General features: G+C 41.0%; 1 protein-coding gene across 1 annotated transcript in view; it reads right to left on the reverse strand.

The window, feature by feature from the left end:
• The window catches only part of GALNT9 (polypeptide N-acetylgalactosaminyltransferase 9), a 467,683-nt gene that overhangs the window by 407,154 nt on the left and 33,890 nt on the right, over positions 1–26,639 (reverse strand). Inside the window, exon 2 of the mRNA XM_040347718.1 lies at positions 549–729. Within this exon, the coding sequence (XP_040203652.1) occupies positions 549–729 (181 nt within the window). The remainder of the gene's footprint in view (positions 1–548; positions 730–26,639) is intronic.

A 26,639-nucleotide genomic window follows, 5' to 3' on the forward strand; every position in this document is an offset into this window, starting at 1 on the left:
GCGAACCCGGAAGTTCAATGCTTCCACGCATGCGTCAAATCACTTCGACGCCATGCGCGGGTTCTCGGGCCAGCGGACATGTCCGATGAGTCGTACTGACCATCGGACATGTCCGACGGACAGGCTTCCAGCGGACATGTTTCTTAGCATGCTAAGAAACATTTGTCCGCTGGAAACCTGTCCGGTCGGCCCTACACACGACCGAACATGTCAGCAGAGGTGAGACAAATCCATAATTGTACCTGCAGTCTACTGTACATGGTTGACAGCAAATGCTGATCACCACAAAAATGTTCTAATTCTGCCAATTTAAATTTTTATTCCAAGTGTTATACAACATAGTGTATTGTTCCTTTCATAAATTTTAACAACAATATGTTATGTTAATATGTACACACTCCACAACAGTATTTTTGTAAGAATCCATCTTAAAAAACACAATCAACAGTGTAAATATTAAAGGTAAAACATAAGAAAAATAATCCTACTTGTAAATAGCATCAATTAATTACTACCACAGTTTAATATTACAGTTTTATATGACTTACTTTTTCGGTCTGTAATCTGGAATTGATCTGTCCAAAGAGATTCGATCACTGAGCTGGGCATTATAACCATATTCCTCATATTTTGTTTCTGTTTCATGGCTGTCATCTCTCAGTGTGGCAGCCATTCCACCTTGTCCAAGGCCGCCAGGTCCTTCTACAAGCCCCATGGGTTTAGCTAATCCTAAGAAGATAAAACATAGATTGGAGCATGTTTAATATCCGCTATACTGAAATAAGAACCATGTCCAATAAGAGTCTAAATAAGACAGACGTATTTGTGCTTAAAATACAATATATATATATATATATATATATATATATATATATATATATATATATATATATATATAGGGCTGTTACTGATCAAAATGTTTCTGTTCGATTAATAATTTTTTTTTTTTATTAATTAATCGACTAATTTCGATTAATTATAACGCACATACAGATCCAACTACTTTTAGCTGATCTCCTTGCAGGCTGATTCCCAGTGCAGCTACCAACAACTGTAAAAATGGATAGCAGGATACAAAAAACACACAAATGCAGCGCTCGATTGGAATAGCATTAAAACTTTTATAGTCTTCAAGTAGGTAACAAAATAAATATTGCACTGGAGATAAAATCGATGTAGCTACATAAACTGTAAAAATGGTGCGAGTAATACCTAACGGTACCAAAAGCAGTCATAAAAACATGTAGCCAAGTATGATACTGGTATATAAATGTGTACAACGATACCACTGCTGAATCCAGATGAGGAGAGGTTAACATCAGTTCGTCGGCATGTAGATGTCCCATGAAGGGAACTATCACAACTCCCAGTGGATGGTTGTAGAATCCCAGGTTGATAGAGGGAAGTGATAGAGGGCAGTGATAGAGGGAAGTGTAACAGCCCTTGCGTGTGGCAGATAGTAAGGGCATGCAGATATGAAGGCACAACAAAGGAGCCCTTCAGATGGACACGGCAAGCCTCGTCGGTGTCCGTGATGTTACTGGATCTCCGACGGAACTCCCTGAAGGCCCAGAAGCCGGCGAAGAGGTGAGTACCAATCAAAAGAATTTTAATCGATCAAAAAGATTTTGATCGGTCAAAAAATTTCAAGATTAATCGATTAATTAAAAGTTAATCTGCACAGCCCTAATATATATAAATATATATACAGCCCTTTTTATTATTGGATAGAGAAGGAAAGTCAAAAATTCTTTCTGTTGTTTATTTTATTCCTTGTTGTCTGTGCTCCACTGGTATGATTTTCTATCACTTTTTTCCTGCAAAGTGATCCCAAAAAGACAGCTATCACTGGAATCGGTAATCCCATTAGCGGGGTTTCCATCTATTTCCATTCTAGCGACAGCTGTAAATATTGGACATTTTTATAACGTTCTGTCTAGGTAGACAATTTTAAACAGAACCCTGAGGACTTAGAACACAGACAAAAATACAAACCTAACAGGGGTTGTAATATAGGTTTGGGCTAAAAATATACTTTAACAAGGCAAGAAAACAACATGCCAAGTATAGTGACCCAACGTTCTCATGCAGTAATCATTTACTTTGTTTCAAGTGTCTAAACTCATAGATGCAATGGGATTGATGTACTGAAGGCAAGATACCCACGCAGCCTAAGGTGTCTTTGGAATATGGGTTCTATATTTGATGTTGAAATATACATATTTGAGCATACATATTTCTAAGTACACTGTATGTATATATTCTATACACATTGTATAGTCAGATCCATCCAAATGGCAAACTTGGGGGTTGATTTACTAAAGGCAAATATAATTTGCACTTGCAAGTACAGTAACATTTATTTCCCCCAGAGCTTAGTAAATGTGGTCAAGCTTTACTTTGTAAAGAATACCCAATCAGATGCAAGGGGAAAAAAATACAGCATTTTTGCTTTATCATGACTATCATTATCATCACATTCACTGAACTCTGTGGAAAATGAGTGCAACTGCTCTTGCAAAGTGCAAATTCTATTCACCTTTAGTAAATCAACCCCCAAGTTTGCCATTTGGATGGATCTGATTATACAATATGTGTATACAATATATACATACAGTGTAATTAGAAATATGTATGCGCAAATATGTATATTTCAACATCAAAAATAGAACCCATTTTCCAAAGACACCTTAGGCAACACGGTTATGCCCGTCACTCAGCAACGATAGATAATCATTTGAAAATTCAACCTTTTGTATCTCAATACAGTTTGAGGTCTGCTGTGCTTATTATATATATAACAGTTTGCCTCTCATTAACATAAGGTTGTAGTAGCATGATTTTGTCGTAGCTGACTGATCATGCACCAATATAATCTGATGTAGTGACACCTTAATCCTGAGTGTGTGCATGACAGGCAAAGAAAACCTTGAAATAATGAACCATGCAAAACAAAATGTCAGCATTACCACCAGGTTCGTTCTATTGCGTGCCCATTTGATCCTGATTTTTGCCATTGTGATTAGTTCAACCAACAGAATTTACCAATAACTTTGCTTTGTGAGGGTAACCCCCTAGCTGGTTATTTGTGAAATGGGATATTTAGTTGAGTCTTTATTTATATAATTGCTTCAAATATTTTTTGATCTCACAAATAGGATCCAAAGCAAAAGGTTGTGGAGACATTGTGGTAAATATTTTTGAAGATGAATACTGCAGTGAAAATTGATCAGCAGATTTGGTTTTCTTTTTTGTCTTCTTTTATCAGATGACTGATATTTTCATATGGGGCTTGTTTACTAGTATGTTTATCACCAATTCTTTACCAAGGACTAGCTTGCTTGTTAATGTGGAACCTGAAATGGGCATAGCTGCTTGACTGATTAATTGGCAGCCCTAGGTAAACCTAGTTGTAGGATCATATTTATATGCAGTGTATTCATATGTCTCCAAATGTTTCCTTTGTGTCCCCCAAAACGCCGGAGTTTTAGTGAATTATCAATTTTCTATTTTGGAGTGCTGGATTTTTGCTATTCTTGGATTTCATGGTACCACTCAAAATAATCACACAATTTTATACAGTACCATGAAAAACCTTATATGGCTCACTAATGATTTATCAGCAGAGAAAATTGGTAGTGTTTATGATAAATGATTTTGTACAAAACATTATTCACAGGTCTGCCAGTCTCTTTTTAAGGCTTATATGCACTCTTAATCGCGCATTATAGAAATGCTTTGTTGCAGCATATCCAAACTATTTATCAAGCTAGCTGAATAAAAGGTCTGGACAGACAATACTATTATTGGTTGAACAAAGCAATTCCACACTCACAGAATAGAAAAAAAAGGAGGAGCTGTATTGCTTTTTTTAGACATCTATAATACATAATATTTACAGAATCTTTTATTTAAAGAACAAGCAATCTGCTAATAACATTCAGAGTTCTTTCTGTAACAATATTGTTGAAACCTTATAATACCAAATTAAATACAAAGAGCCACAATGGACCAGAATGATAACATGACACAAAATGGAAAAGCCCCAGTTGTACTACATAACACAATTAAAAACCTGCAACTGAGAGTTTTCGGTACATATTAACTTTTGTGTTAAGTTAAAAAAATTGTCAAAGTGCATAATGGTATGGATCATAAAAGGTAACATAAAAAAAGAAAAACAAAATATGTCATATTAGGAATTCACATACTTTGTCAGTGTGCCATTTAAGTTATCAGAGCTGTATTCTTCTGATTTGCTGGTGTATGCCTTTATAAAGGCAGTCTTCTGGGGATCTGTGGTTTGGCTCTCCTTGGGGAGACTAGCAAGAAAAAAATGAATTTTGTGGTCATGAAATATCGTTTTTCCTATCAAGAGCTTCATAGGGGTTTATTAAGATAATGGGACTACAAAGAATGTCTTAGAAGAACTACTGGCACCAGTTTAAAATAAATTGTTTATTTTAAAAAAATTGTTCATACAGACTGAAGCCTCGTACACACGACCGAGGAACTCGACGGGCGAAACACATCGTTTTCCTCGTCGAGTTCCTTGTTAGGCTGTCAAGGAACTCGACAAGGCAAGTTTCTCCATTCCCGTCGAGGAAATAGAGAAATTGCTCTCTTTTTGGCTCATCGAGTTTCTCGGCAGTTTCGACGAAAATGTACACACGACCGGTCTCCTCGGCAAAAAAATATCTCCCAGCAAGTTTCTTGCTGGTTTTTGCCGAGAAACTCGGTCGTGTGTACGAGGCCTAAGACTAGAGCAGCCAGAATCTGGCGTAGCTGTGCAAGGCAGCCAATCAGTGTTTAGCTTTCATTTTAAAGCTTAACTAAAAAAGCTTGTTGCCAGATGTTGGCGCCCCTTTAAGTTTTGCCCCTCCTGTAATGATGCAGTGGGTGGGCAGTACTACTACTGGGACAGGTGTACAATATGCAAGGAGCAAATGGGGACACCTTGCCACTCCTGACCTTCAATTGCAGGTCTGTGGCCTTGAGGACCAGGACTGAGAAACTCTATGGTGAGCTGAATGGTGGGCTTATTAGGAAAGAGTGGGAAGACGGCTGAAACCAGTTTATGGTTTGGATGGGAAGATGGCTGAAACTAGCGTTCTGCACTAATTTGGAACTATTGTCAGGATGTTGCTTTCATTCTACTAGTTTTCTTCACTGCTAGACTCAGTAACCTGGATATGATGTTATGCTGTGATGGGGGTACGTAAGAGAAGAGCTGAGCAGATGCAGTATTAAAACACTATTGGAGTGGACATTCTTTTATTTCCACCCTCTGGGTGGAAAAGTGTGACACAAGATGGTGGAGTCATTCCTTAAAGCTAGATACTGTATGTGGTTGTCATATGCTAGAAAGAAGCAGGATGGGACTTAGGACAGCTTGGTGCCAACTGCTCTTCAATCTAAATCCCTTACACTTGGCATAGTCGGCAGGATAGGGCACAAGACTACCTGTGAAGTTGTGTCAGCCCTGTTGGTTTGAACAGTACCAGGTGGCAGAGAAACAGAGGAGTGTGTTATTATTGGACTTGAGTTTATATGCATACCCCAGTTGTCGTGTAGCAAACATATATGCTTTTCACAATGCAGCAGTAAAGGTGGCTCAGCCACACTTTACATCTTCCCACTACAAGGAGATAACAGTGGATACAGGGCTGTAGGACATGACAAAGAAGTGCTTTTAGGTATTCTGGACTGGAGCCATTGGCACATTTGTGGCTGTGTGCACTGAGCATGGAAAACTGACTCACAAGATGACACCTTCAGCCCCCTGATGACTCTGCAAAGCCTGCCTCTTTTAGGTACTCCCTGGGAGAATACCACCATGTGAGTGCAGAGTGCCCTGGGAGTAGGATGCAGCATCAGTGACTGTTGGCAGCTCTAGAGATCCGCTAATGCAGCCAGCAGAAATACACCCAGACTCTCCGTTCTTGGTGCAGCACAGAAAGGGGAGTCTGCACCAGGGTTTGCCTGAGTACAAAGGGGTCAAGCTCATCCATTGAGAACCTGAAGTGGAGAATCAAAATAAAGCAGCCCTGGTCTGTGCAGAAGATCGGCTACCAACTAGCAATGCCAGCTGCAAGGAGAAAGTAGAAACCTGTGTTGTGGAAATGCTGGCAGAATGAGGGACAGACCCACTGGTGTCCATACACTGCTAGTGAGGAAGAGGAAGATGACAGATAATCTGGCGGTGCATAGGAGGTTGCTTGGGGACCCAGTCCCTATTTGCCTTTCCTTTATTTCCAGTAATTGGCTACAGGCCAGGGAGGCACAGTACTGTGCAGGCCTTTGGCTAGGAGAATGTTAAAAAAAAATTGTGGAGTTACCCCTAAAAGTCAGATATTAAATTGTCCTATCCTAGAAAGCAGCAGGGCAAAACCTTGGACAGCTTGGCACAAACTGCTGTCCAATTCAGGTCCCAAGCTGAAGGTAGAAGCTGATTGGTTACTATGCACAGCTGCTCCAGATTCTCTCTGCGCCAGTTTAAGTAAATTCCCCCCAGAATGGTTTACAAGTATGCCCATGACCTTCTCTACCACAAGCTATTCCAAAAATTTTAAGTGGGATTTCGAATATATGTCAGGTTTTTAATGCTGTCTGTCCCCTTTGGGGAGATTTGAACTCCCTACCCTGGATGAAAAGTGATTTTTTTCCGAGAGCATGACATTAGGAAGATATCTCACTATGGGGCTGCTATTCTAGTGACAGCTGTTAAATGTATATTCCCTTCACTTTGGTGAAATTTCTTATCAATTCACTTGTGTCTTTGAGACAGAAACTGCAAAAAAGACTCTGCAGAGGTCCTAACTATGGAAGAGAGATGCTAATCATTTTCACTTTGCTGAGAGTTTTGCTGAGAGTTTGGCAAAATATTATAGCATTTTAGAAAACGTTGGCCAATGTATTGAAGTCAATGGGGAAGATGAAATTAAGGTGGTTTATTTTTTTTTATTTACTTTATTCAACCTAACCAACTATGTAACACTAATATTGTGCAGACATTTATTTTGCTACATTTGCTACTTAAAGTGTTACTAAACCCACAACAGTAAAATCAGTCTGTATATACAGTAAAACATTCTTGTTATGCTCACTGTGGAACCCAAGGGGTTAATCCCCCGCTTTGTGTAAAAAGGCTCTCTAATCCTCCCCTTCTTCCACTGTCCCCAATCCATCTCCTGATAAGGAGGAGAGTTTTTTTTCTTGGTAAGGTGCATATGATCAGCACAGGACTAATCAGCACTGTCCAGACAGAGGGTCAGGGGTCCTGCAGCCTCATAGGACAAGCAGAGTAGAATGAAAACATACCTGTCCAGTGCACCCGCGATGTCGGCAGCCGAGGCTGAGCAATCGCTCGTCCCTTGGCTGCACCTGCCGCTTTCTTCGGAAGAGAAGCATTATGGCTTCACTGCTCGGTTCCCTACTGTGCATGCGTGAGTAGCGTGGTGTGCCATCACTGGTCCCCGCTGTCTCCTGGGAATAGTGTGTTTCCCAGAAAACATCGGGGGTGCGGGTAGGGGCGTGACTGCCGCAGGAGTGTATTCCCAGAAGTGGGTGCAAATACCTGTCTTAGACAAATATCTGCACCTCCTTCCCCTGAAAGGTGCCAAATGTGACACCGGAGGGGGGAGGGTTCCGAAAAGCAGAAGTTCCATTTTTGGGTGGAACTCCGTTTTAACCAAACACTGATATAAGTCATATGACTGCTATATACTGCTAAAGAGAAAAGGTATTTAGCAGTTTATATTAACTAAAATAATTGCATTTCCATGTTGACCAGATATAGTGAATGCAGGGTTTAGTGACACTTTAACAAAGTTGTCAACATGGAACAAACTGAGTTAGTGTGCTAGACACCCCTATCTGTCAGTGGTGGTGCTCTTTTTAAAGTGGAGCTCCACCCTAAAGTGGAACTCACGCTGATCGGAACCCTCCCCCCTCCGGTGTCACATTTGACACCTTCAGGGGGGAGGGGGTGCAGATACCTGTCTAAAGACAGGTATTTGCACCCACTTCCGGCCACACAGTCTCGGGCAGACTGCGGGCAGAACGTCACCTCCCGTCCTCCCCCCATTGTGCTCTGGGAACACTCGGCTCCCAGAGCACAGCGGGAGCCAATCAGCGGCGCAGCGCAACTCGCGCATGCGCCATAGGGAACTGGGTAGTGAAGCCTGAGCGCTTCACTTCCTGGTTCCCTCACTGAGGATGGCGGGGGGGGGGGGCAGCAGAGTGATGAGCGGTCGCTCGTCCTCTGCTGCGGACGGCGCTGGACTCCAGGACAGGTAAGTGTCCTAATATTAAAAGTCAGCAGCTGCAGTATTTGTAGCTGCTGGCTTTTAATATTTTTTTTCATGGCACATCCGCTTTAAGATCCAGTTGCATTGTTAGCATTGCTAAGAGATTTGTCATCCTTTTCCTGCATGTCGCCCCTAAAACTACTGTTTACACTGTCAATGTTATAAGAGACTCATATTAGTCTGACTTTGATTAAAACAAAAGTTACTTCATTATGTCTGTTCGCCTTTTTGTCAACTCTTTCCAAACTTTTTATAATGGCTGCAAGGCATAAGAGCAAATTGACTTACTGCTACTACGCGGAATGTTCACTTAGGACTTAGCTGTATTTCACCACTAATTGCTGCATTTCTCCAGGGTCATTATTATTATCCCATTATTATTTCCGCCTTCTATTTGGATTGGATGGCAGCACTTATTAATACATATAGTTTGTATAACTGCATTCAAGGCTGCCCAAATCTCAAAAGCTTTTTTTAACAGTGAGTGCGGATGAATTATAGCCAGCATCGTAACTTTTTTTGGACCTTTTTACTTTTTCTAAGCTTTTACTGAAAGCACGCATTCCATGGCTTGTTAAGAGTACCTTGACTACTACATTAGACTCTCTGACTCCTGTGCATTGCAAATTACTTACAATTTGCTTACAGTACATGGAAAAAAAAATATATTTTCCATACTGATCTGTTACATGGCAGTCTCCTAAAATAAAAAAATATTATATTCTGAGAATACTAGTTGCTGGACTGTTATCTAGATCCAGTAACTTCAATGCCCAACCTGAAACAAATATACAGCTCAGAAATTCTGACTTGCAAACTATTCACAGTCAGTGACTAAAGCTGGATATATAAGTTTCGTTTTTTTTTTGTTCAGCCAAAGGGCTGGATAAGAAAAATGGATTCCCCCATTTACACAAGCAAAGTGAAAGGAAGAATGCACCCCCCCCCCCCGCCCCCACTGTGCAATTCGATTCTGACAGTGGGGACTCTGACAGTGGGGACTAACTTCTGTTAAACAGGGAGAGCGGGACACTGCTGAATTGGTCGCATTTTGATCGGTGTTTATTTAGCTTATTAAAAAGTTGCAGCCAGAGCCAGGCAACTAAGAGATTTAAAAGGAGATCAGCAATAGCAAATAACAGATTTCTTGTAGGTGTGTGCCTAGGGTATAGGTCTACATGTACAATTAAAAAAGGAAAAAAGGAAAATAATAATAATATTTACAATATGTCTCAAGGCTTACAGGATTGTAATACTAAAAACTTTGCAAACTAATTTTATACACAAAGGCACATATACTTAGACACAGAGTTGTCCCACCTTGAGAGCTCAGTAACAGTATGGCATTCAGATTTTCCATACAGCTAAAATTATTATCTTCTATGACTTTGTTGAACTCTCACTAAGATATACACATTTGCTTCTGACTGCCTGCACAGCTGAAAGTTGAAATAGACGATGTAGTGAAAAGGAGGCTACAGCTCCATCTAGTGACTGTATAGAAGACTGAATTTAACTAATTAAGGATTTGCCCCCTTAATGACCAGGTAATTTTTTGCAAAAGGGCACTGCGCCACTTTAACTGACAATTGCGTGGTCATGCGACGTTGTACACAAACAAAATGTAAGTCCATTTTTTCCCCCACAAATAGAGCTTTCTTTTGGTGGTATTTAACCACTTAAGCCCCGGACCAATATGCTGCTAAATGCCCAAAGGCGTTTTTACAATTCGGCACTGCGTCGCTTTAACAGACAAATAGAGCTTTCTTTTGGTGGTATTTGATCACCTCTGAGGTTTTTATTTTTTGCGCTATAAACAAAAGGACCTTGCCACTTTTTGCGATTACGTCGCTTTAGCAATTTGACAATTGCGCAGTCGTGCGACGTGGCTCCCAAACAAAATTGGCATCCTTTCTTTCCCACAAATAGAGCTTTCTTTTGGTGGTATTTGATCACCTCTGCTGTTTTTAATTTTTGCGCTATAAACAAAAATAGAGCGACAATTTTGAAAAATAAATAAATATTTTTTACTTTTTGCTATAATAAATATCCCCAAAAAACATATAACATTTTTTTTCCCCCCTCAGTTTAGGTCAATACGTATTCTTCTACCTATTTTTGGTCAAAAAAATCGTAATAAGCGTTTAATCGATTGGTTTGTGCAAAATGTATAACGTTTACAAAATAGGGGATAGTTTTATGGCATATTTATTAATAATTTTTTTTTTTACTACTAATGGCGGCGATCATGATTTTTTTCGTGACTGCGACATTATGGCAGACACATCGGACAATTTTATCACATTTTTGGGACCGTTGTCATTTTCACAGCGAAAAGTGTTATAAAAATGCACTGTTTACTGTGAAAATGACAATTGCAGTTTAGGAGTTAACCACTAGGGGGCGCTGAAGGGGTTAAGTGTGACCTCATGTGTGTTTCTAACTGTAGAGGGCAGGGCTGGACGTGTGACGTCAGTGATCGTCTTTCCTTATATCAGGGAACAGACGATCACTGACATTGCCACAGTGAAGAACAGGGAAGGTGTGTTTACACACACCTCTCCCCGTTCTGCAGCTCCTGTGACTGATCACGGGACACCGGTTACGGAGCTTTGGACTGGGTCGCGAGTGCTCCACTGGCGGCACGCTCAGGACCCCACGGCTGGGCTCTTAAAGAGGACGTACAGGTACGTGCTTGTGCCCAGCCGTGCCCTTCTGCCGACGTATATGGGCGTGAAGGGGTCCTTAAGGGGTTAAAAAAAAGCAAACATGAAAAAAATGTAATATCAATCATGAAAAAGGTGACACATTAAAATAAAAGAAAACGGCAGAAACAATAATAGCTAAATAGAACATTTTTATCACTTTCAGTACTGGTTTTTATTGAGGTTTTGTGAAGATCAAAGGAAATTCCATTGATCGGCACATACAAAAATAATCAATATTATTGGTGCAATGGGTTTACAAAAGAAGCCTGGAAACCATGTTTGTTTTCAGCGTATCTTAATACAGGGGTCGCTTTCACTGCAGCTCCAACAAAGAAAGGGACCTCAGTGTCATTTTGACAGCCAGTTCCCAGTCTCTGTTGTAATAGTTCTGACAGTAGCTTTGGTATAAAAAAAAAGACGAGCAAACCTACGCCTATACATAATTGTAACATTATTATTACAACTTATTTATAAATGCAGCATTATTACATATTTCCTTATTATTAGTTGTCTAGTTGTCTTATTATTAGTTATTAGTTGTCTAGTTGCCACACACATATCTAATAAAGCTTAATTAAAGAACTCATACCAAAGGAATGGGATTGTAAACTGACTTTACGGACAAGCCAGCCCACTCTCCTTTCGGGAATGTGCCATTTTCTTTAGAGGGTCATTTGTGTCCTGTGGAGGTGGGGTGACCATTTCCTAACATTCAAGTCCTATATTACCACAGCCAAAACAGATAAGACCTCAGTCTCAAATCAGAGCTTGCAATCATGCATGCGTCTGTGTTCCCATGTGTGCCATGTAATCATGGGGGGACTCCGTGGTGAAACAGCATCTTTAGTTAAGTATTATTGTTCGATTTTTTTTTTTATCTGTATCTGTCATTACTTTTTATAAATGTTATACATATACAGGCAGTCCCCGAGTTACGAACACAATAAGGACTGTAGGTTTGTTTGTAAATCGAAGTTGTTTGTAAGTCGCAGAACACTGCATTTGTAAGTGTAACTTCCGGGCAGAACACTGCATTTGTAAGTGTAACTTCCACCTGTGCATGGATGTGGGATGTTCGGGGCGCTTGTTATCTTATTTGGGGCTCTTCTGGCTATGCAGTACATGTAGTACTACAGCGTGGGTTGTGTCCGGAGGTGCTCAGCGGTTATCCAGGACCAGTGTGGAGCACAAGTAGCTGGCATTTGAGGGCGTTCGTAAGTAGGAGTCGTTTGTAACTCGGGTGTTCGTAACTCAGGGACTGCCTGTATGTATTTGTGTGATCATTCTTTGCACATTCAATCAAATCGAATACAACCCAAAAATGTTACGAAACACTGCTTGACCTTGATCCAGCTGTCAAAATCACTGCCAGTTCTGGCTGGAGCAATCTCATGCTAGCCTCCCAAAGTGGCCCTTATATATTGTACCTAGATGAAAATTTTACTCTTAGGCCGCGTACACATGGTCGGTCAAAACCGATGGAAATGGACTGAAGGACCTTTTCATCGGACCAAACCGACCGTGTGTGGGCCCCATCGGTCAGTTATCCTTCGGTCTAAAAATTTAGAACTTGCTTTAAAATTGAACCGATGGACGCCTAACCGATCGGTCAAAACCGATGGTTAGTATGCAAAAGCATAGGTTAAAAATCCACGCATGCTCAGAATCAAGTCGACACATGCTTGTTAGCATTGAACTTCGTTTTTTTCAGCACGTCGTTGTGTTTTACATCACCGCGTTCTGACACAATCGTTTTTTTAACCTATGGTGTGTAGGCACATCAGCACATCAGACCATCAGTTAACCGATGAGAACGGTCCTTCGGACCGTTTTCATCGGATGGACTGATCGTGTGTACAGGGCTTTAGGCTATTTAACCATAGGTTAAAAAAAAGCCAACTTGCTTTAAATTTAACCGATGGATTCCTAACCGATGGGAAAAAAACGATCGTTAGTAGGCACAACCATCGGTTAAAAATCCACGCATGCTCAGAATTAAGTCGACGCATGCTTGGAAGCGTTGAACTTCGTTTTTTTCAGCAAGTCATTTGTACTTCACGTCACCACGTTCTGACACGATCGTGTGTTTTTAACTGATGGTGTGTAGGCACGACGGACCATCAGTCAGCTTCATCGGTTAACCTAGGATAACGGTCCTTCAGAGCGTTCTCATCGGATGGACTGATCGTGTGTACGAGGCTTTACTGAAGGTAATCCCTATTTATGAATATGTTATCATATGTTCAGTTTGAGATTGTGCAGGATTGTGTCAAGTTCACTTTATAGGGCCTAATATTTCAAGAAAATGCACCAATAAAACCTACGTCAAATCTTTACTCCACCATTATCATTACCATTCTGATCCATTTATATGAGATAGTAAAGATTGGCAGATTTATGTTATGTATGCAAAAATCAGACTTTATCTGAATGTCAGCAGAAATCAAGAATTATGTAACACCTACCTTGACACATAACATTTAATATCACTTCTAAAATGCACCCTTGACAATTAACCTGCAAACCTACCAATAAAGTTTACATAACCCTAGCCTAACCAGTAAACTAACCTGAGTGCTAATTCCTTTCCTGCTGCATGCTTACCGTGTCTTGTGTAGGATGTCTCTGCACCATCACTAAAATAATGCTGATTCTGTCTGATAATGCCAAGAGTCTAGCATTAAAAGGAATCATTCCTGCTTAGTAGCATTTGATTTTTTTTTTTAACTGCAGCTTATGTTAAATGGTGCACCTAACTAGCTGCATATTTTTACATTGCTTTCACTCCCTCCTGCTTCATTTACTCACAGAAGTCCTGTGTAAGCAGTAAGTCACAACTACGTACAAATAAATATTCTCTTCTCAGGCCTCGTACACACGACCGAGTTTCTCAGCAAAAAGCAGCAAGTAACTTGCTGGGAGAATTTTTTTGCCGAGGAAACCGGTCGTGTGTATATTTTCGTTGAGGAAACTGTTGAGAAACTCGACGAGCCAAGAAGAGAGCATGTTCTCTATTTCCTTGACGGGAATGGAGAAAATTGGCTTGTCGAGTTTCTCGGCGGCTTCACAAGGAACTCGACGAGCAAAACCATGTGTTTCCCCCCTCGAGTTTCTCGGTCGTGTGCACGAGGCTTCACCCCCACGTGACAGTGCTGGCTGCTTGAATGGCCAACCACCAAGCACCATGCTTTTACATTGGGGAAAGGGTAGAGAGTCTAAATACTTTTTTCTTCTCTCCTGGCACTCAACTGGAGAAGAGAATGAGTGGCATGAAACTATATATAGGGCAGCAGAGAAATTTTATGTTCAGGCATTACCCAAATTTACAGTCCCACCACAAGCATCGTCTTCCTTTCTAGACCATATCTTGGCTATAATGCATAGCATTCTATGCGGCCGACATCTTTCCCGGGTGTTACTTCCGGGTATCGCGGCTCCGGCACTGTGATTGGCCGGAGCCGCGATGACGCCACTCCAGCGCATGTCGCGGCACAGCGTCTTTTAGGAACGGCGCGATCGCCGTTGCTAAAGTGCGCCTGCTATTTCAAGCACCTACAGGTAAGCCTTAATCTAGGCTTACCTGTAGGTTAAAGTGGTTGTAAACGGTTTACAACCACTTTAAAGTGAATGTAAACCCTAACAATGTACTTTTTTATTTACTCCTCTTTGGGCTGTTGACTATACCATTTGGAATGAATTTTTTAATATCTTTTTCACTAATAAAAAATATATCGATCCTGCCAGAAATCAAGCGAGCTGATCATTTCCTTCACACTCGGCCCTCTGCACTGCTATCAGTTAGAATTGTTCTCGGTTCACCTCTGAGTACAGAACACTTTCCTCCTATGTTATTGAGATGAGGAGAAGTGGAGTTGTTCTGCTATTCAAATCAGGAGCAAGAAGCCAAGAGTGACAATGCTTCTCTTTTTAGATAGCTTAGAGTGAGTGTTGCAACCATAGAACAGGCAGTTATATCTGAGAGAATTGCCAGGTAAAAAAAAAAAAGCTTTAAAAGGAAAACAAATGCAGCCATCACATGAAAAAACTGGTAAGCTGCAATAAATAAAATGTTTACGTTTTTATATTTAGATATGCTTCATGTGAACTTGTTGCTTTTCTCTGCTTTGGCTTAATCTTTAAATAGCTAAAAAAATGTATAGCGAGTATGCTTCTATAAAAACCCATATACTGGCACAGTACTTTTCTATCATGGAAACAGTTGGTCTCAGGCTATGCCTGGTCTCAGCACTTTGACCCCACATATCAGACACCATGGGCCAGATCCTCAAAAGGGATACGCCGGCGTAACTACTGTTACGCGGTCGTATCCCTGTTTCTAACTATGGAACTGATCCACAGAATCAGTTTCCCATAGTTAGGCAGAAGTTTCGACATGTGTAAGAGACTTACACTGCCGGATCTTAGGATGCAGTACCGCATCCGCCGCTGGGGGCATTTCGTGTCGAAATGCCGCCTCGGGTATGCAAATTAGCACTTACGGAGATCCACGAAGCTTTTCAGCTTCGTTTTTTCTCCGTAAGTTTTAGTTTGCAAACGCAAAATTAGGGCTGCTTTTACAAAGTGTAAACTGTTTACACCATGTAAAAGCAGACCCTTCTGTCCAGCGACACGATTTTTTTTTTGTTTTGAATTTTTTTTTTTCGCTGTATCTTTTTTTTTTCCCGACGCAACTTTATTGACCCGTCGCGATCCACAATGCTCGGCGTAACGTAATTTCGCGATATGCACGTCGGGAAAATGACGTCACGAGCATGCACAGTACGGCCTCTTGAGGGGGCGAGCAGGAGTGTCAGGATGCCCACTAACACACAGCTCCTTTCTCTATCTGCAAAGTAGAGAGTGTCCTGACCCTCCTGCTCGCCCCCTCCCCCCTCAAGAGGCTTTCTCCACACCAGGGAGAAAGCCTCGCATTACTGTGTGGAGTTACAGACAGAAGAACAGGAAGTGAGCATTTCTCAGAAGAAATAAGGACATTTAAAAGCAAAATGGAAGGATGAGGTAAGTGAAGGAGGACTGCACTAAGGTAACGGAAGCTATTTAGGGAAAAAACGTTTTACCTTTACAACCCCTTTAACAAGTACTGCTGTACACTAAGCAACACATACTGACTGTAGCCTCACATGTTGGCAGAATACTGATAGTGAAGAAGAGCATGGAATCTATGACAAAGGCATTTATATATATACTTTCTAGTGCTTCTCAGTCTGAATATATGCAATAATTACGGTGACATTGTCTAATAATTTTCCCAAACAACTTAGTTGGAAACGCTGGAGAAGGCAATCACAATTTGTTTTTACCTTTTTATTTCCTTGCAATCCATTGAGATGTCTAGAGGAGGAATTTTGGAATAAAAGAATAATGTGTTACAATGTTGTACCTACTGATTTTCGATACTAGCATGGTATTTACCAACCTACTCTTCTTTTAGGAAAGCAGAGGAGCAGAATCAGTACCCTCAAGTATGTATCTTGCAAGCAGCAATGTATACATACAGTACACTATATTGCCAAAAGCATTGGGACACCTGTCTTTTTCAAACACATGAACCTTAATGGCATCCCAGTTTTAGTTTGTAAGGTTTAAAATTTAGTAGGCCCACCCTTTGCAGCTATAATAGCTTCAACTTTTCTGAGAAGGATGTCCACAAGGTTTAGGAGTGTGTCTCTGGGAATGTTTGACCATTTTTCCAGAACCGCATTTGTGAGGTCAGGCACTGATGTTGGATGAGAAGACCCGGCTTACAGTCTCCGCTCTAATTCATCCCAAAGGTGTTCTATTGGGTTGAGGTCAAGACTCTGTGCAGGCCAGTCAAGTTCCTCCACCCCAAACTCGCTCATTCATGTCTTTGTGGACCTTGTTTTGTGCACTGGTGTGCAGTCATTCTGGAACAGGAAGGGAACATCCCCAAACTGTTCCCACAAAGTTGGGCGCATGAAATGGTCCAAAATGTCTTGGTATGCTGACACCTTAAGAGTTCCCTTCACTGGAACTAAGGGGCCAAGCCCAAATCCTGAAAAACAACCCCACACCATTATCCCCTCTCCACCAAATGATTTGGACCAGTGCACAGCAAGGTCCATAAAGACATGGGTGAGCAGGTTTGGGGTGGAGAAATTTGACTAGCCTGGACAGAGTCCTGACCTCAACCCAATAAAACACTGTTGGGATGAATTAGAGCGGAGACTGTGAGCCAGGCCTTCTTGTCCAACATCAGTGCCTGACCTCACAAATGCGCTTCTGGAAGAATGGTCAAACAGTCACATAGACACACTCCTAAACCTTGTGGATAGCCTTCTCAGAAGAGTTTAATCTGTTATAGCTGAAAAGGTGGGCCAACTCAATATTAAACCCTACAGAATAAGACTGGGATGCCATTAAAGTTCATGTGCATGTAAAGGCTGGCGCCCCAATACTTGGCGATATGGTGTAAAAGCAAGATTTTGCCTCCTCTCACATAGTTGCTAAACTGCTTACGAACCACCCCACATATATATATACTGCGACAGGGTGACCCTTAAGCGTAAAATCATGTACCTTTTCTTTTGGCTCTGGGGCACGTGATTGGACACAGCAGGAGCCAATCAGTGGGTCTGGTGGACGCAATGTCTGCCTGGACCCACCGATCGTTCTGAGAAGAGGCAGAATGGCGGTCTACCTATGTAAACAAGGCAGATCGTCGTTCTGCCAGACGGGAAAATGGAGATCTTGCGTTTCTGCTAAGCATGTATAGAGGGATAGATATGACACATCTACCCAATATTGTATAGCACAAAACATACCCAAAATGAACTAGAAACGTACTTGATGGAGTCTTAACTGAACATAAACAGTTTGTTAATATGCAAGATATTTTGATCAGTAAATGCCACTATAAATAATAAAATCAGTGTTTCTTTAGCTAATCATCTGAATTCATCTGTGACAACTAACTGTCCTGTTCACCCTATGCTTTATTTAATTACATTATTACATAAATGTGTCTGTATCATATGAAAAAACTGTGATGTATGGACAACATGCAGATACAAAACCTATGTGTATCAGTGATTCAGATGTATTGTTTATTAGATCCCAGTATACCGTGCAGTTTTCTGCTGTACACAATTTGAAGCAAGCTTCTGTTGATTTAATCACGCTCAGAGCCAAGAAATGGTGGCTACTAGCCCACTGCAGATACTGATGTATTACAAGTGATTTATTGTTTGTGGTGGCATCAAGTGATGTTTATTTCAAGTGGGGATATTGATTACAATGCCAGTCAAATCACTTGCAGCATTTAACCTCGGCACAACAAGAGAGAACAGTTAAGATATTGTTGTGCCTCAAGATGTTATTCTGATGAGCATTCTGTCTCAGATCACAGAGCCATCCTTCTCTAGTAAATAAGAAAATGCAGTGTAATGTCTCCCGACTGTTGGCAGTTTATCATGTGCTGGCATTCAGCCTTCTTCCTTAACCCTAGCCCAGATGCGCCATAATCCTCTGCAAATGCAAAGTGTGCTAAGTCGTATTGCTTTATTATGTTCCTTATTTTTCATCTTGCTGTACTTTCCAAACTCATCCTGGATATGAGCTTTGACTAGACAGTCTTTCTTCCTTTATGTTTATCTTACCTTTTCCTTTATTTTCCTTTCCTTCACCATCCCTTTCCTTTCCCTTTCCTGTCCCTATCCCTTGACTCCCCTTCCTTTTGCTTTCCTTTATTTTCTTTTGGTTGCCCACTGGATTTCCTACTCCCTTTCCTTTCTTTCCCTTCTATCTCCTGTCAGTACAGTTCTCAATCATCACAGTCCAGGCTCCAGTCTAGTTCTGGAAGCTACAGCCCTCTGACTCTCAGGCCGCACACACGGTCGGACAAAACCGATGTAAATGGACCGAGGTTCAGTTTCATCGGTCCAAACCGACCGTGTGTATAGCCCATCGGTATGTTGGCCTTCGGTCCAAAATTTTAAAACATGCTTTAAAATCGAACCGATTGCCCGCTGCCCGATCGGTCCAAACCGATGGTTAGTACAGAAAGCATCGGTTCAAAACCCGTACATGCTCAGAATCAAGTCGACGCATGCTTGAAAGCATTGAACTTTGTTTTATTCAGCACATTGTGTGTTTAAAGTCAACACGTTCTGACCCGATCGGTTTTTGGAATGATGGTGTGTACGCACATCAGACCATCAGGCCACTTCAGCGGTGAACCGATGGAAATGGCCCGTCAGACCATTCTCATCGGTTTGGAACGACCGTGTGTACGCGGCCTAAGAAACATTGCTGTTCCATGGAAATGTCTCCAGCATAGATCTTATATCCAACAGAACTAGCACAATCCCTAGAATTTGGACTCTGACAGCCTACAATATTTGAACTCAGTTTGGAAAATATTCCAGTAGCCCTTGACTTTATTATTCACACACACACACACACACACACATATATATATTAGGGCTGCGCATCTTCACCTGTCTCACGATTCGATGCAATTTCACGATTGCAGTGCAACTGCGCATGGCTCTCCCCCCAAAATACTAAAGGAGATGAGAAGAGACTGCGGGCATAGTACAGGAGATGATCAGAGACTGCAGACATAGTACAGGATATGATCAGAGACTGCAGACATAGTACAGGAGATGATCAGAGACTGCAGACATAATACAGGAGATGGTCAGAGACTGCAGACATAATACAGGAGATGATCAGAGACTGTGGACATAGTACAGGAGATGATCAGAGACTGTGGACATAGTACAGGAGATGATCAGAGACTGCAGACATAGTACAGGAGATGATCAGAGACTGCAGACATAATACAGGAGATGGTCAGAGACTGTGGACATGCTACAGGAGATGGTCTATATTTCTCCTCCAGTCCTAGCCCAGTCCCTGCCTGCAGTGACAATGACTTATCGCAGGTGACACATCAGATTCCACTAAATGCCCGTACCCCTCCCTGTGTCCCCGGATCACAGCACCCCCTCCTCCTCTGTACTTACATGCTGTTCTGCGCACAGAGGATGATTGTAGGGAACAATGAGGAAAATACATTTGCCTGATTTTCTTATAGTGTGCACCCTTTTAATAATAAATGTGCCACAAGAAGTTACTGAGCCTGGGCTATCATATAATAGTGATATAATAGGAATAAATGTGTAAAGTATTGTGATAGGTGATCTCAGTGAACGGACAGGATCCTGTGCAGGCCAGCAAAAAGCTGGATGTAATGCCCCCCCGTGGGTGTACACTAGGGTAACAGCAAATGGAGTAAAGTATAGTGATACCTAATGAGATATAACAATAAGGCTTATACAAACAAGTGAAAAAAATAATAGGAGTGAAAATAAATTATGTAAATAAGATACAAAAATGTCCTCATTCCATAGAGAAAGAAAAATGCATAGCAGATCTGGAGACAATTAAGCTGATATGTCCCACAACTCCAAAGTGATCTGATGTATAGACCAGGTGGGCAAAACAAGTGGTCAAAAGTTTGCTGGTGCAATCACAGATACATCTGCATACAAACGATGATGAAGTGATGTGACTCAGTGCCTATCCTACACAATCCAGGAAATAGAGTGACTGCGGTGCACATTACTTGTGTCATTGCAGGCGGTAATGAGATGGGCGATCTGCCTACTCACCATCCCCCGATCTCCATTCCAGCTCGTCAGCATTAGCAGGGTGTTTGTATTAGCCGCGCTCAGGTGACTGACTGCTCGGCCCGCCTCTCTCCACCATGCTCTCACGTCTCTCCTGACGTCAGCCCCTCCCGCCTTTCTACTGATCTGATCATTACAGTCAGTGGGCGGGGCTGACGCCAGGAGAGACGTGAGACGTAAGAGGAGAAAGGCGGGCCGGGCAGTCAGTCACATGAGCGCGGCTAATACAAACACAAGGCACAAGGTAAAGTCTGAATGGAGTGCTCTCCCGGGAGGGGCGGGGCCAGACATTAATTAATACGGTCGCATGCATCGGTGCCGCATCGGCGACACCCGAATCGCGATGCAGCGATTAAATTTGACTCCCCTAATATATATATATATATATATATATATATATATATATGTACCTATAATTGTACTATGCATAGGATACAAATAAAACTTTTTTCACCTTCCCAAAAATTCTATAAAATATCTCCAAGAGAGGAGCAAACCACATTAGAATTATTCAACCCATCCTTCCAATTCGTGCACAAATTGGGTCAACATGGATTTGTAACTGTAATATATAAAGCTGAAATAAAAAAAGCAAAAAGAACTTATTTAACAGAGAAAATTAGGTTGGCGGAAAACAAGGCCGCAGAATTATTTAAAGTCACCAACACTCTTGCAAATCCAATTTGTTTAGATACTAAGGAAGAACTCTCTCCAGAATTAAGTGAGAAATTAGCAGAGTATTTTAAGCAAAAAATAATAGACATAAGAAATAATATACATGACTCTTGTTACACAGAAAGTTTTCCTGTATATAAAGGGGTACGTTTTACCTGTTTTTCGGCGGTAACTAGTGTAGAGATACTGACTATTCTCAAATCACTTAGAGCTTCGTCGTCAGCGCTTGACCCCTGCATTGCGCAGCTGGTGAAGGACTCGGCTGTTACCTTGGCACCATTTATAGCAGACATTATTAATATGTCCTTCGCTATTGGAACAGTGCCAAGTATTTTGAAGCAGGCGGTTATAATCCCCTTGTTGAAGAAGGCTAACGTGCCACGGTCCGATCTAAGTAATAACCAACCTATTTCGACCTTGCCTTTCCTAGCTAAAATAATGGAGAGAGCTGTTGTGTGGCAACTTCAACCGCACTTGGAGTCCAATGATATTTTTGATGAATATCAGTCTGGATTCCGCCCTGGTAGAGGCACAAAGACCACCCTGATTAAAGTTAAGGATGACTGCCTATGGGCCATGGACAGCGATGAGGCTTCAGCATTAATATTGCTGGATCTGTCGGCTGCATTTGATACTGTAGATCATGCCAGACTTTTGGAAAGGCTGGTGTCTGTGGCCGGGTTTGAGGACATGGCATTGACATGGATGGCCTCATTCCTGCAGAATAGAACTCAGAGGGTAAGACTAGGGACATATTATTCATCTAATAGCTCCTTGTCCTGCGGGGTTCCTCAGGGTTCTGCGCTATCGCCGATATTATTTAATATCTACATAAGGCCACTACTATATATTATTCGGCGCCATAATCTTAGCTTTCACGTTTATGCAGATGATATGCAAATCTATTTTAAGCTACCTAAAAATGAGGAAGTTCAGGTAGATTTGGCATCCTGCCTGGAGGAAATACAGTCCTGGATGGGAGCCAATTATTTAAAACGTAATGGCTCAAAAACAGAATGTATTATTATCAGTAATCAGAGCAAAATCAGTGTGACTGATTTTCCTTCTTGGGCGGTTTCGTTTATGCCATCCCCGACCCTGGCTACCCAGGTTCGGAACTTGGGAATCATTGTGGATTCCAAATTGTCATTGAAGGCGCAGGTAAATCAGGTGGTAAGCGCATGTTACTACCAACTGAAACTCCTGCGCTCTACATTGCATTTCATTGACGAGGTGGATAAAGTCCAAGTGATCAATGCTTTTATTGGTAGTCGGCTGGACTATTGTAACGCGTTATACATGGGGTGTCCAAAAACCCTTCTGCATAAGCTTCAACTGATCCAAAATGCCGCAGCAAGGTTATTAACGGGTGTGGGTCGTCGGGACCATATTACACCTTCTCTGAAAGCCCTGCATTGGCTACCAGTGGCTGAGCGGGTCTTGTTCAAAGTGGGTTGTATCGTCCATAAAGCCATCCATAAGATAGGCCCAGGGTATCTGCAAGAAAAATTTACCTGTTACGTTCCCAACAGATCACTGAGTTCTGCTGATCAGGCCAATCTGACTGTCCCTAAATTTAGAAGAACTAAATGTGGAGGGAGGACGTTGGATGCGCAGGTCTCAATATTCTGGAATTCTCTACCTCTATATATAAGACGTGAGAAGGATCTACTAAAATTCAGGAAATTTTTAAAAACTTTCCTATTTGTTCAAGTGTATGGCCCTAATTAGGGTAAGATATTAGTATTGGTATGGTATTTTAGCTTTTTTTGTTATTATGTATTTTATATTGTTATCTTATAGTAATGAGAGATGTGTTCTGTATTTTTTATATGTTGGTTCTATGAGCACATCGAGGCCTGCTGGTAATGACTGCTCTCTCAATAAGCATTTTAAATAAATAAATAAATAAATAACTGCTAGATTTAAAAGGTTTCAAGTTATTTACTGTTTTATAACATTTTGGAAAAATAAACAGTTCCCCATTCTTAAACCAACATAATATCAATAATTATGTACTATATTTGTCATCTTAAAAAACAAACAGCCAGAGTTTGTGGACTTTGACGGTACTAGAGAAGGAATAAACTACATTAAATTCACATAAAATGTATTTTATTACAAAAACAATTAAATATAAAATATAATATAGAGCTCATGCTCTTAAAAACATCATATGATTATTGGATATGCTAGTACATATACACTCCACATATTTTTTCTTTGTAAAGCTGGCCAGGAGGTCAACCCGTTTCACAAAAAGCTTCCTCACATTATATATCAATTATACCCTATCTCCCAAGATGGATCAGAGGGGTCACTTACATGTACCTCCCAGAGCATAGCAGGACCCGGAAGCACACCATGCACCAAAATAGCCTCAAAACAACGGTTTGTTTGTAGGGATACACTAGAGTTGTTTCTAGTATTGGAGGAGTGATCAATTACTGGAGGTGTTATGTTTTAGCTACAAGTAATATACACTAGAACAAAAAGGAGGGACGGCTACATATATAAGATATATTATGTTTTATCTTAAAAATTTAAAAAAAAAAATTTCTGAAAAAGCAAGAAAACTGTGCCTTGATGAGTGTTTCAGGTGCCTCAGTATAATTAGCATATAGATTTTTGGGAGATATTAATCTTTAGGACCACAATTTTCTTGCTTCTTCAGAAAATAAATACCTTAGCTCCTGCTATGCTTTGGGAGATACATGTAAATGATCCCTCTGTTCCATCTTGGTAGATAGGGTATAATTGACATATACTGTGTTACATGATGTATCTTCTGTATATTATATAATTACCGTATATACTCGAGTATAAGCCGACGCGAATATAAGCCGAGGCACCTAATTTTACCCCAAAAAACTGGGAAAACGTATTGACTCGAGTATAAGCCTAGGGTGTCCATGTGCATGCCTCACTGCGTCCATACCTCACTGGTGCCCATGCCTCACTGTGCCCATGCCTCACTTTGTCCATGCCTCACTGTGTCCCTGCCTCACTGTGCCCATGCCTCATTGTGCCCATGCCTCACTGTGTCCATGCCTCACTGTGTCCCTGCCTCACTGTGTCCATGCCTCACTATGCCCATGCCTCACTGTGTCCATGACTAGACTGACGTTTAACATGGGAGTCTATGGAAGGGGTGCCCGGCTTTGAAAAATTTGTGCTCCCCAACAGTAGGTCCCCCAGACAACAAGCTTTGCACACTTGTAGAGTAGAAATGGGACTACATGTGTGCCAAGTTTCGGGTCCAGAGGACCTACGACCGGCCGGTACCGGGTCCCCAAAGTCACCAGAGAAATGACAGTTTAACATGGGAATCTATGGAAGGGGTGCCCGGCTTTGAAAAATCGGTGCTCCCTGGCTGTACGTCCTCCGGACAACAAACTTTGCACACTTGTAGAGGAAGAGTGGGGCTACATGTCCGGTACTGGGTGCCCAAAGTCCGGGAGATCAGGCGCAAAAAGGTGACTCGAGTATAAGCCGAGGGGGGCATTTTCAGCAAAAAAAAAATTGCTGAAAAACTCAGCTTATACTCGAGTATAGATGGTAATTACCTCATAGATAGGTCTAGTTTATTTGTGGTTAAGGAATTGAGATCCTGAGGAAGCTGTTTGTGAAACATGTCAACCTCCTGGCCAGCTTTGCAAAGAAACAATATGTGGATTATATATGTACTAGCCTATCCAACAATCATATGATTTTTTTAAGATCATGAGCTCTATATTCTCTGTTATATGTAATTGTTTTTGTACTAAAATACCTTTTATGTGAACTTAATGTCCTTCTCTGGTACCGTTAAAGTCCACGAGCTCTGGCTGTTTGTATTTTACTATATGTAATTTGGATGAGGTACTGTGCCAATATTTCTATAAAATATTTGACATCTGTAGTTTTTTTTACTATTTCTAATTTAGCACATTATGGATACTTTCATTAATACTGCTCCTTTAGAAAATACTAGTGTGTTATTTATATGCTAAACATAAGCAATTTGTATTTCCCAATCCCTTTTTTTTTACTTTTCGAGGCAAAAAGTGGATTTTCTTACTTTTAAGACACAGGTATTCTCTCTTTGTTAAATGAAGCAAGAAGAGAGAAACATACTGTATGCATTTCTAAGTGACTCACCAACATAACAATCTGTGTTCAGACACACGCCAGTTAACTTTTAGGCTTCGTTTCCATGGACGTTTTTACAGCCACTTTTCTGAGCGTTTTTTGCAGCTTAAAAATGGATCTCCATGTTAGTCTATGGCCTCATGCCCACCATGACTTTTTTGAGCTGTAGATGGCTAAGCCGTTTTTAAGCTGCAAAAAAACCCCAGGACCAGTGCGTTCTGAAGCTCCAGCGTTAGAGCTGTAAAAACGCCAGACGTTAAAAAACGCTCAAAAACACTAAAAACCGCTAAAAAACTCTACCGCTGCGTTTTTGAGCTCCAGCTCAAAAAATTAAAAAAATTCAAAGAAAAAAAAAACATGGACAGGCGTTTTTAAGCTGTAAAAAAGGCTAAAAAAGTGTCTGTAAAAACGTCCATGGAAATGAAGCCTTAAAGGTAGGAGGGAGCTAAAGAAACATTGCTATAATATACAGATGCCACTCTGCTGAAAACCCCAAATGAATTAACTGTCAAAGGCTCCTGAACATGTTATCACTGAATCTTCATGTAAATGTAAATGTAAATGTAGTGCTGACAAGGTCAAAGATGCGTGTCCATAACTATATTGCTTTCATCCTCAAAGAAGCATTCTTTAACTTTGTCAGGGTGATGACACCTGAAGTTGCCTTTAGAATTATATACTTCTAGAGGATTTTGTAGTGTTTAATGTGCACAGTAATCAGCAGTAGATAAATAACTTTGTCATGTGTCGTTATAGTATTTATATAACCATCGGAAATTATTCTAGAACAGATTAACAGACCTGTATATAGCATGAATAATACAAAAAAGATGCATCAGTTTGTGATAACGTAAATGACATACGTTACGCCGCAGCAATTATATGTGAATCTGGCCCTATATGTCTATCACATCAGCTATATTTGCTTCTTACTAAAGCATATGATTTTTTTTTCCTGCTTCACTTATTTGCTCTTATCTCAATACAAGTCTATTGGTCAGCTATACTGATGTACAGGCATACCCCACTTTTAAGTACACAATGGGGTTTATTTACTAAAGCTGGAAAGTGTAAAATCAGACTCACTTCTGCATAGAAACCAATGAGCTTCCAAGCTTGCAGGTTTTATTACCAACGCTTAA

This window comes from Rana temporaria, chromosome 1 (assembly GCF_905171775.1).
Source record: "Rana temporaria chromosome 1, aRanTem1.1, whole genome shotgun sequence".
NCBI classification, from domain to species: Eukaryota; Metazoa; Chordata; class Amphibia; order Anura; family Ranidae; genus Rana; species Rana temporaria.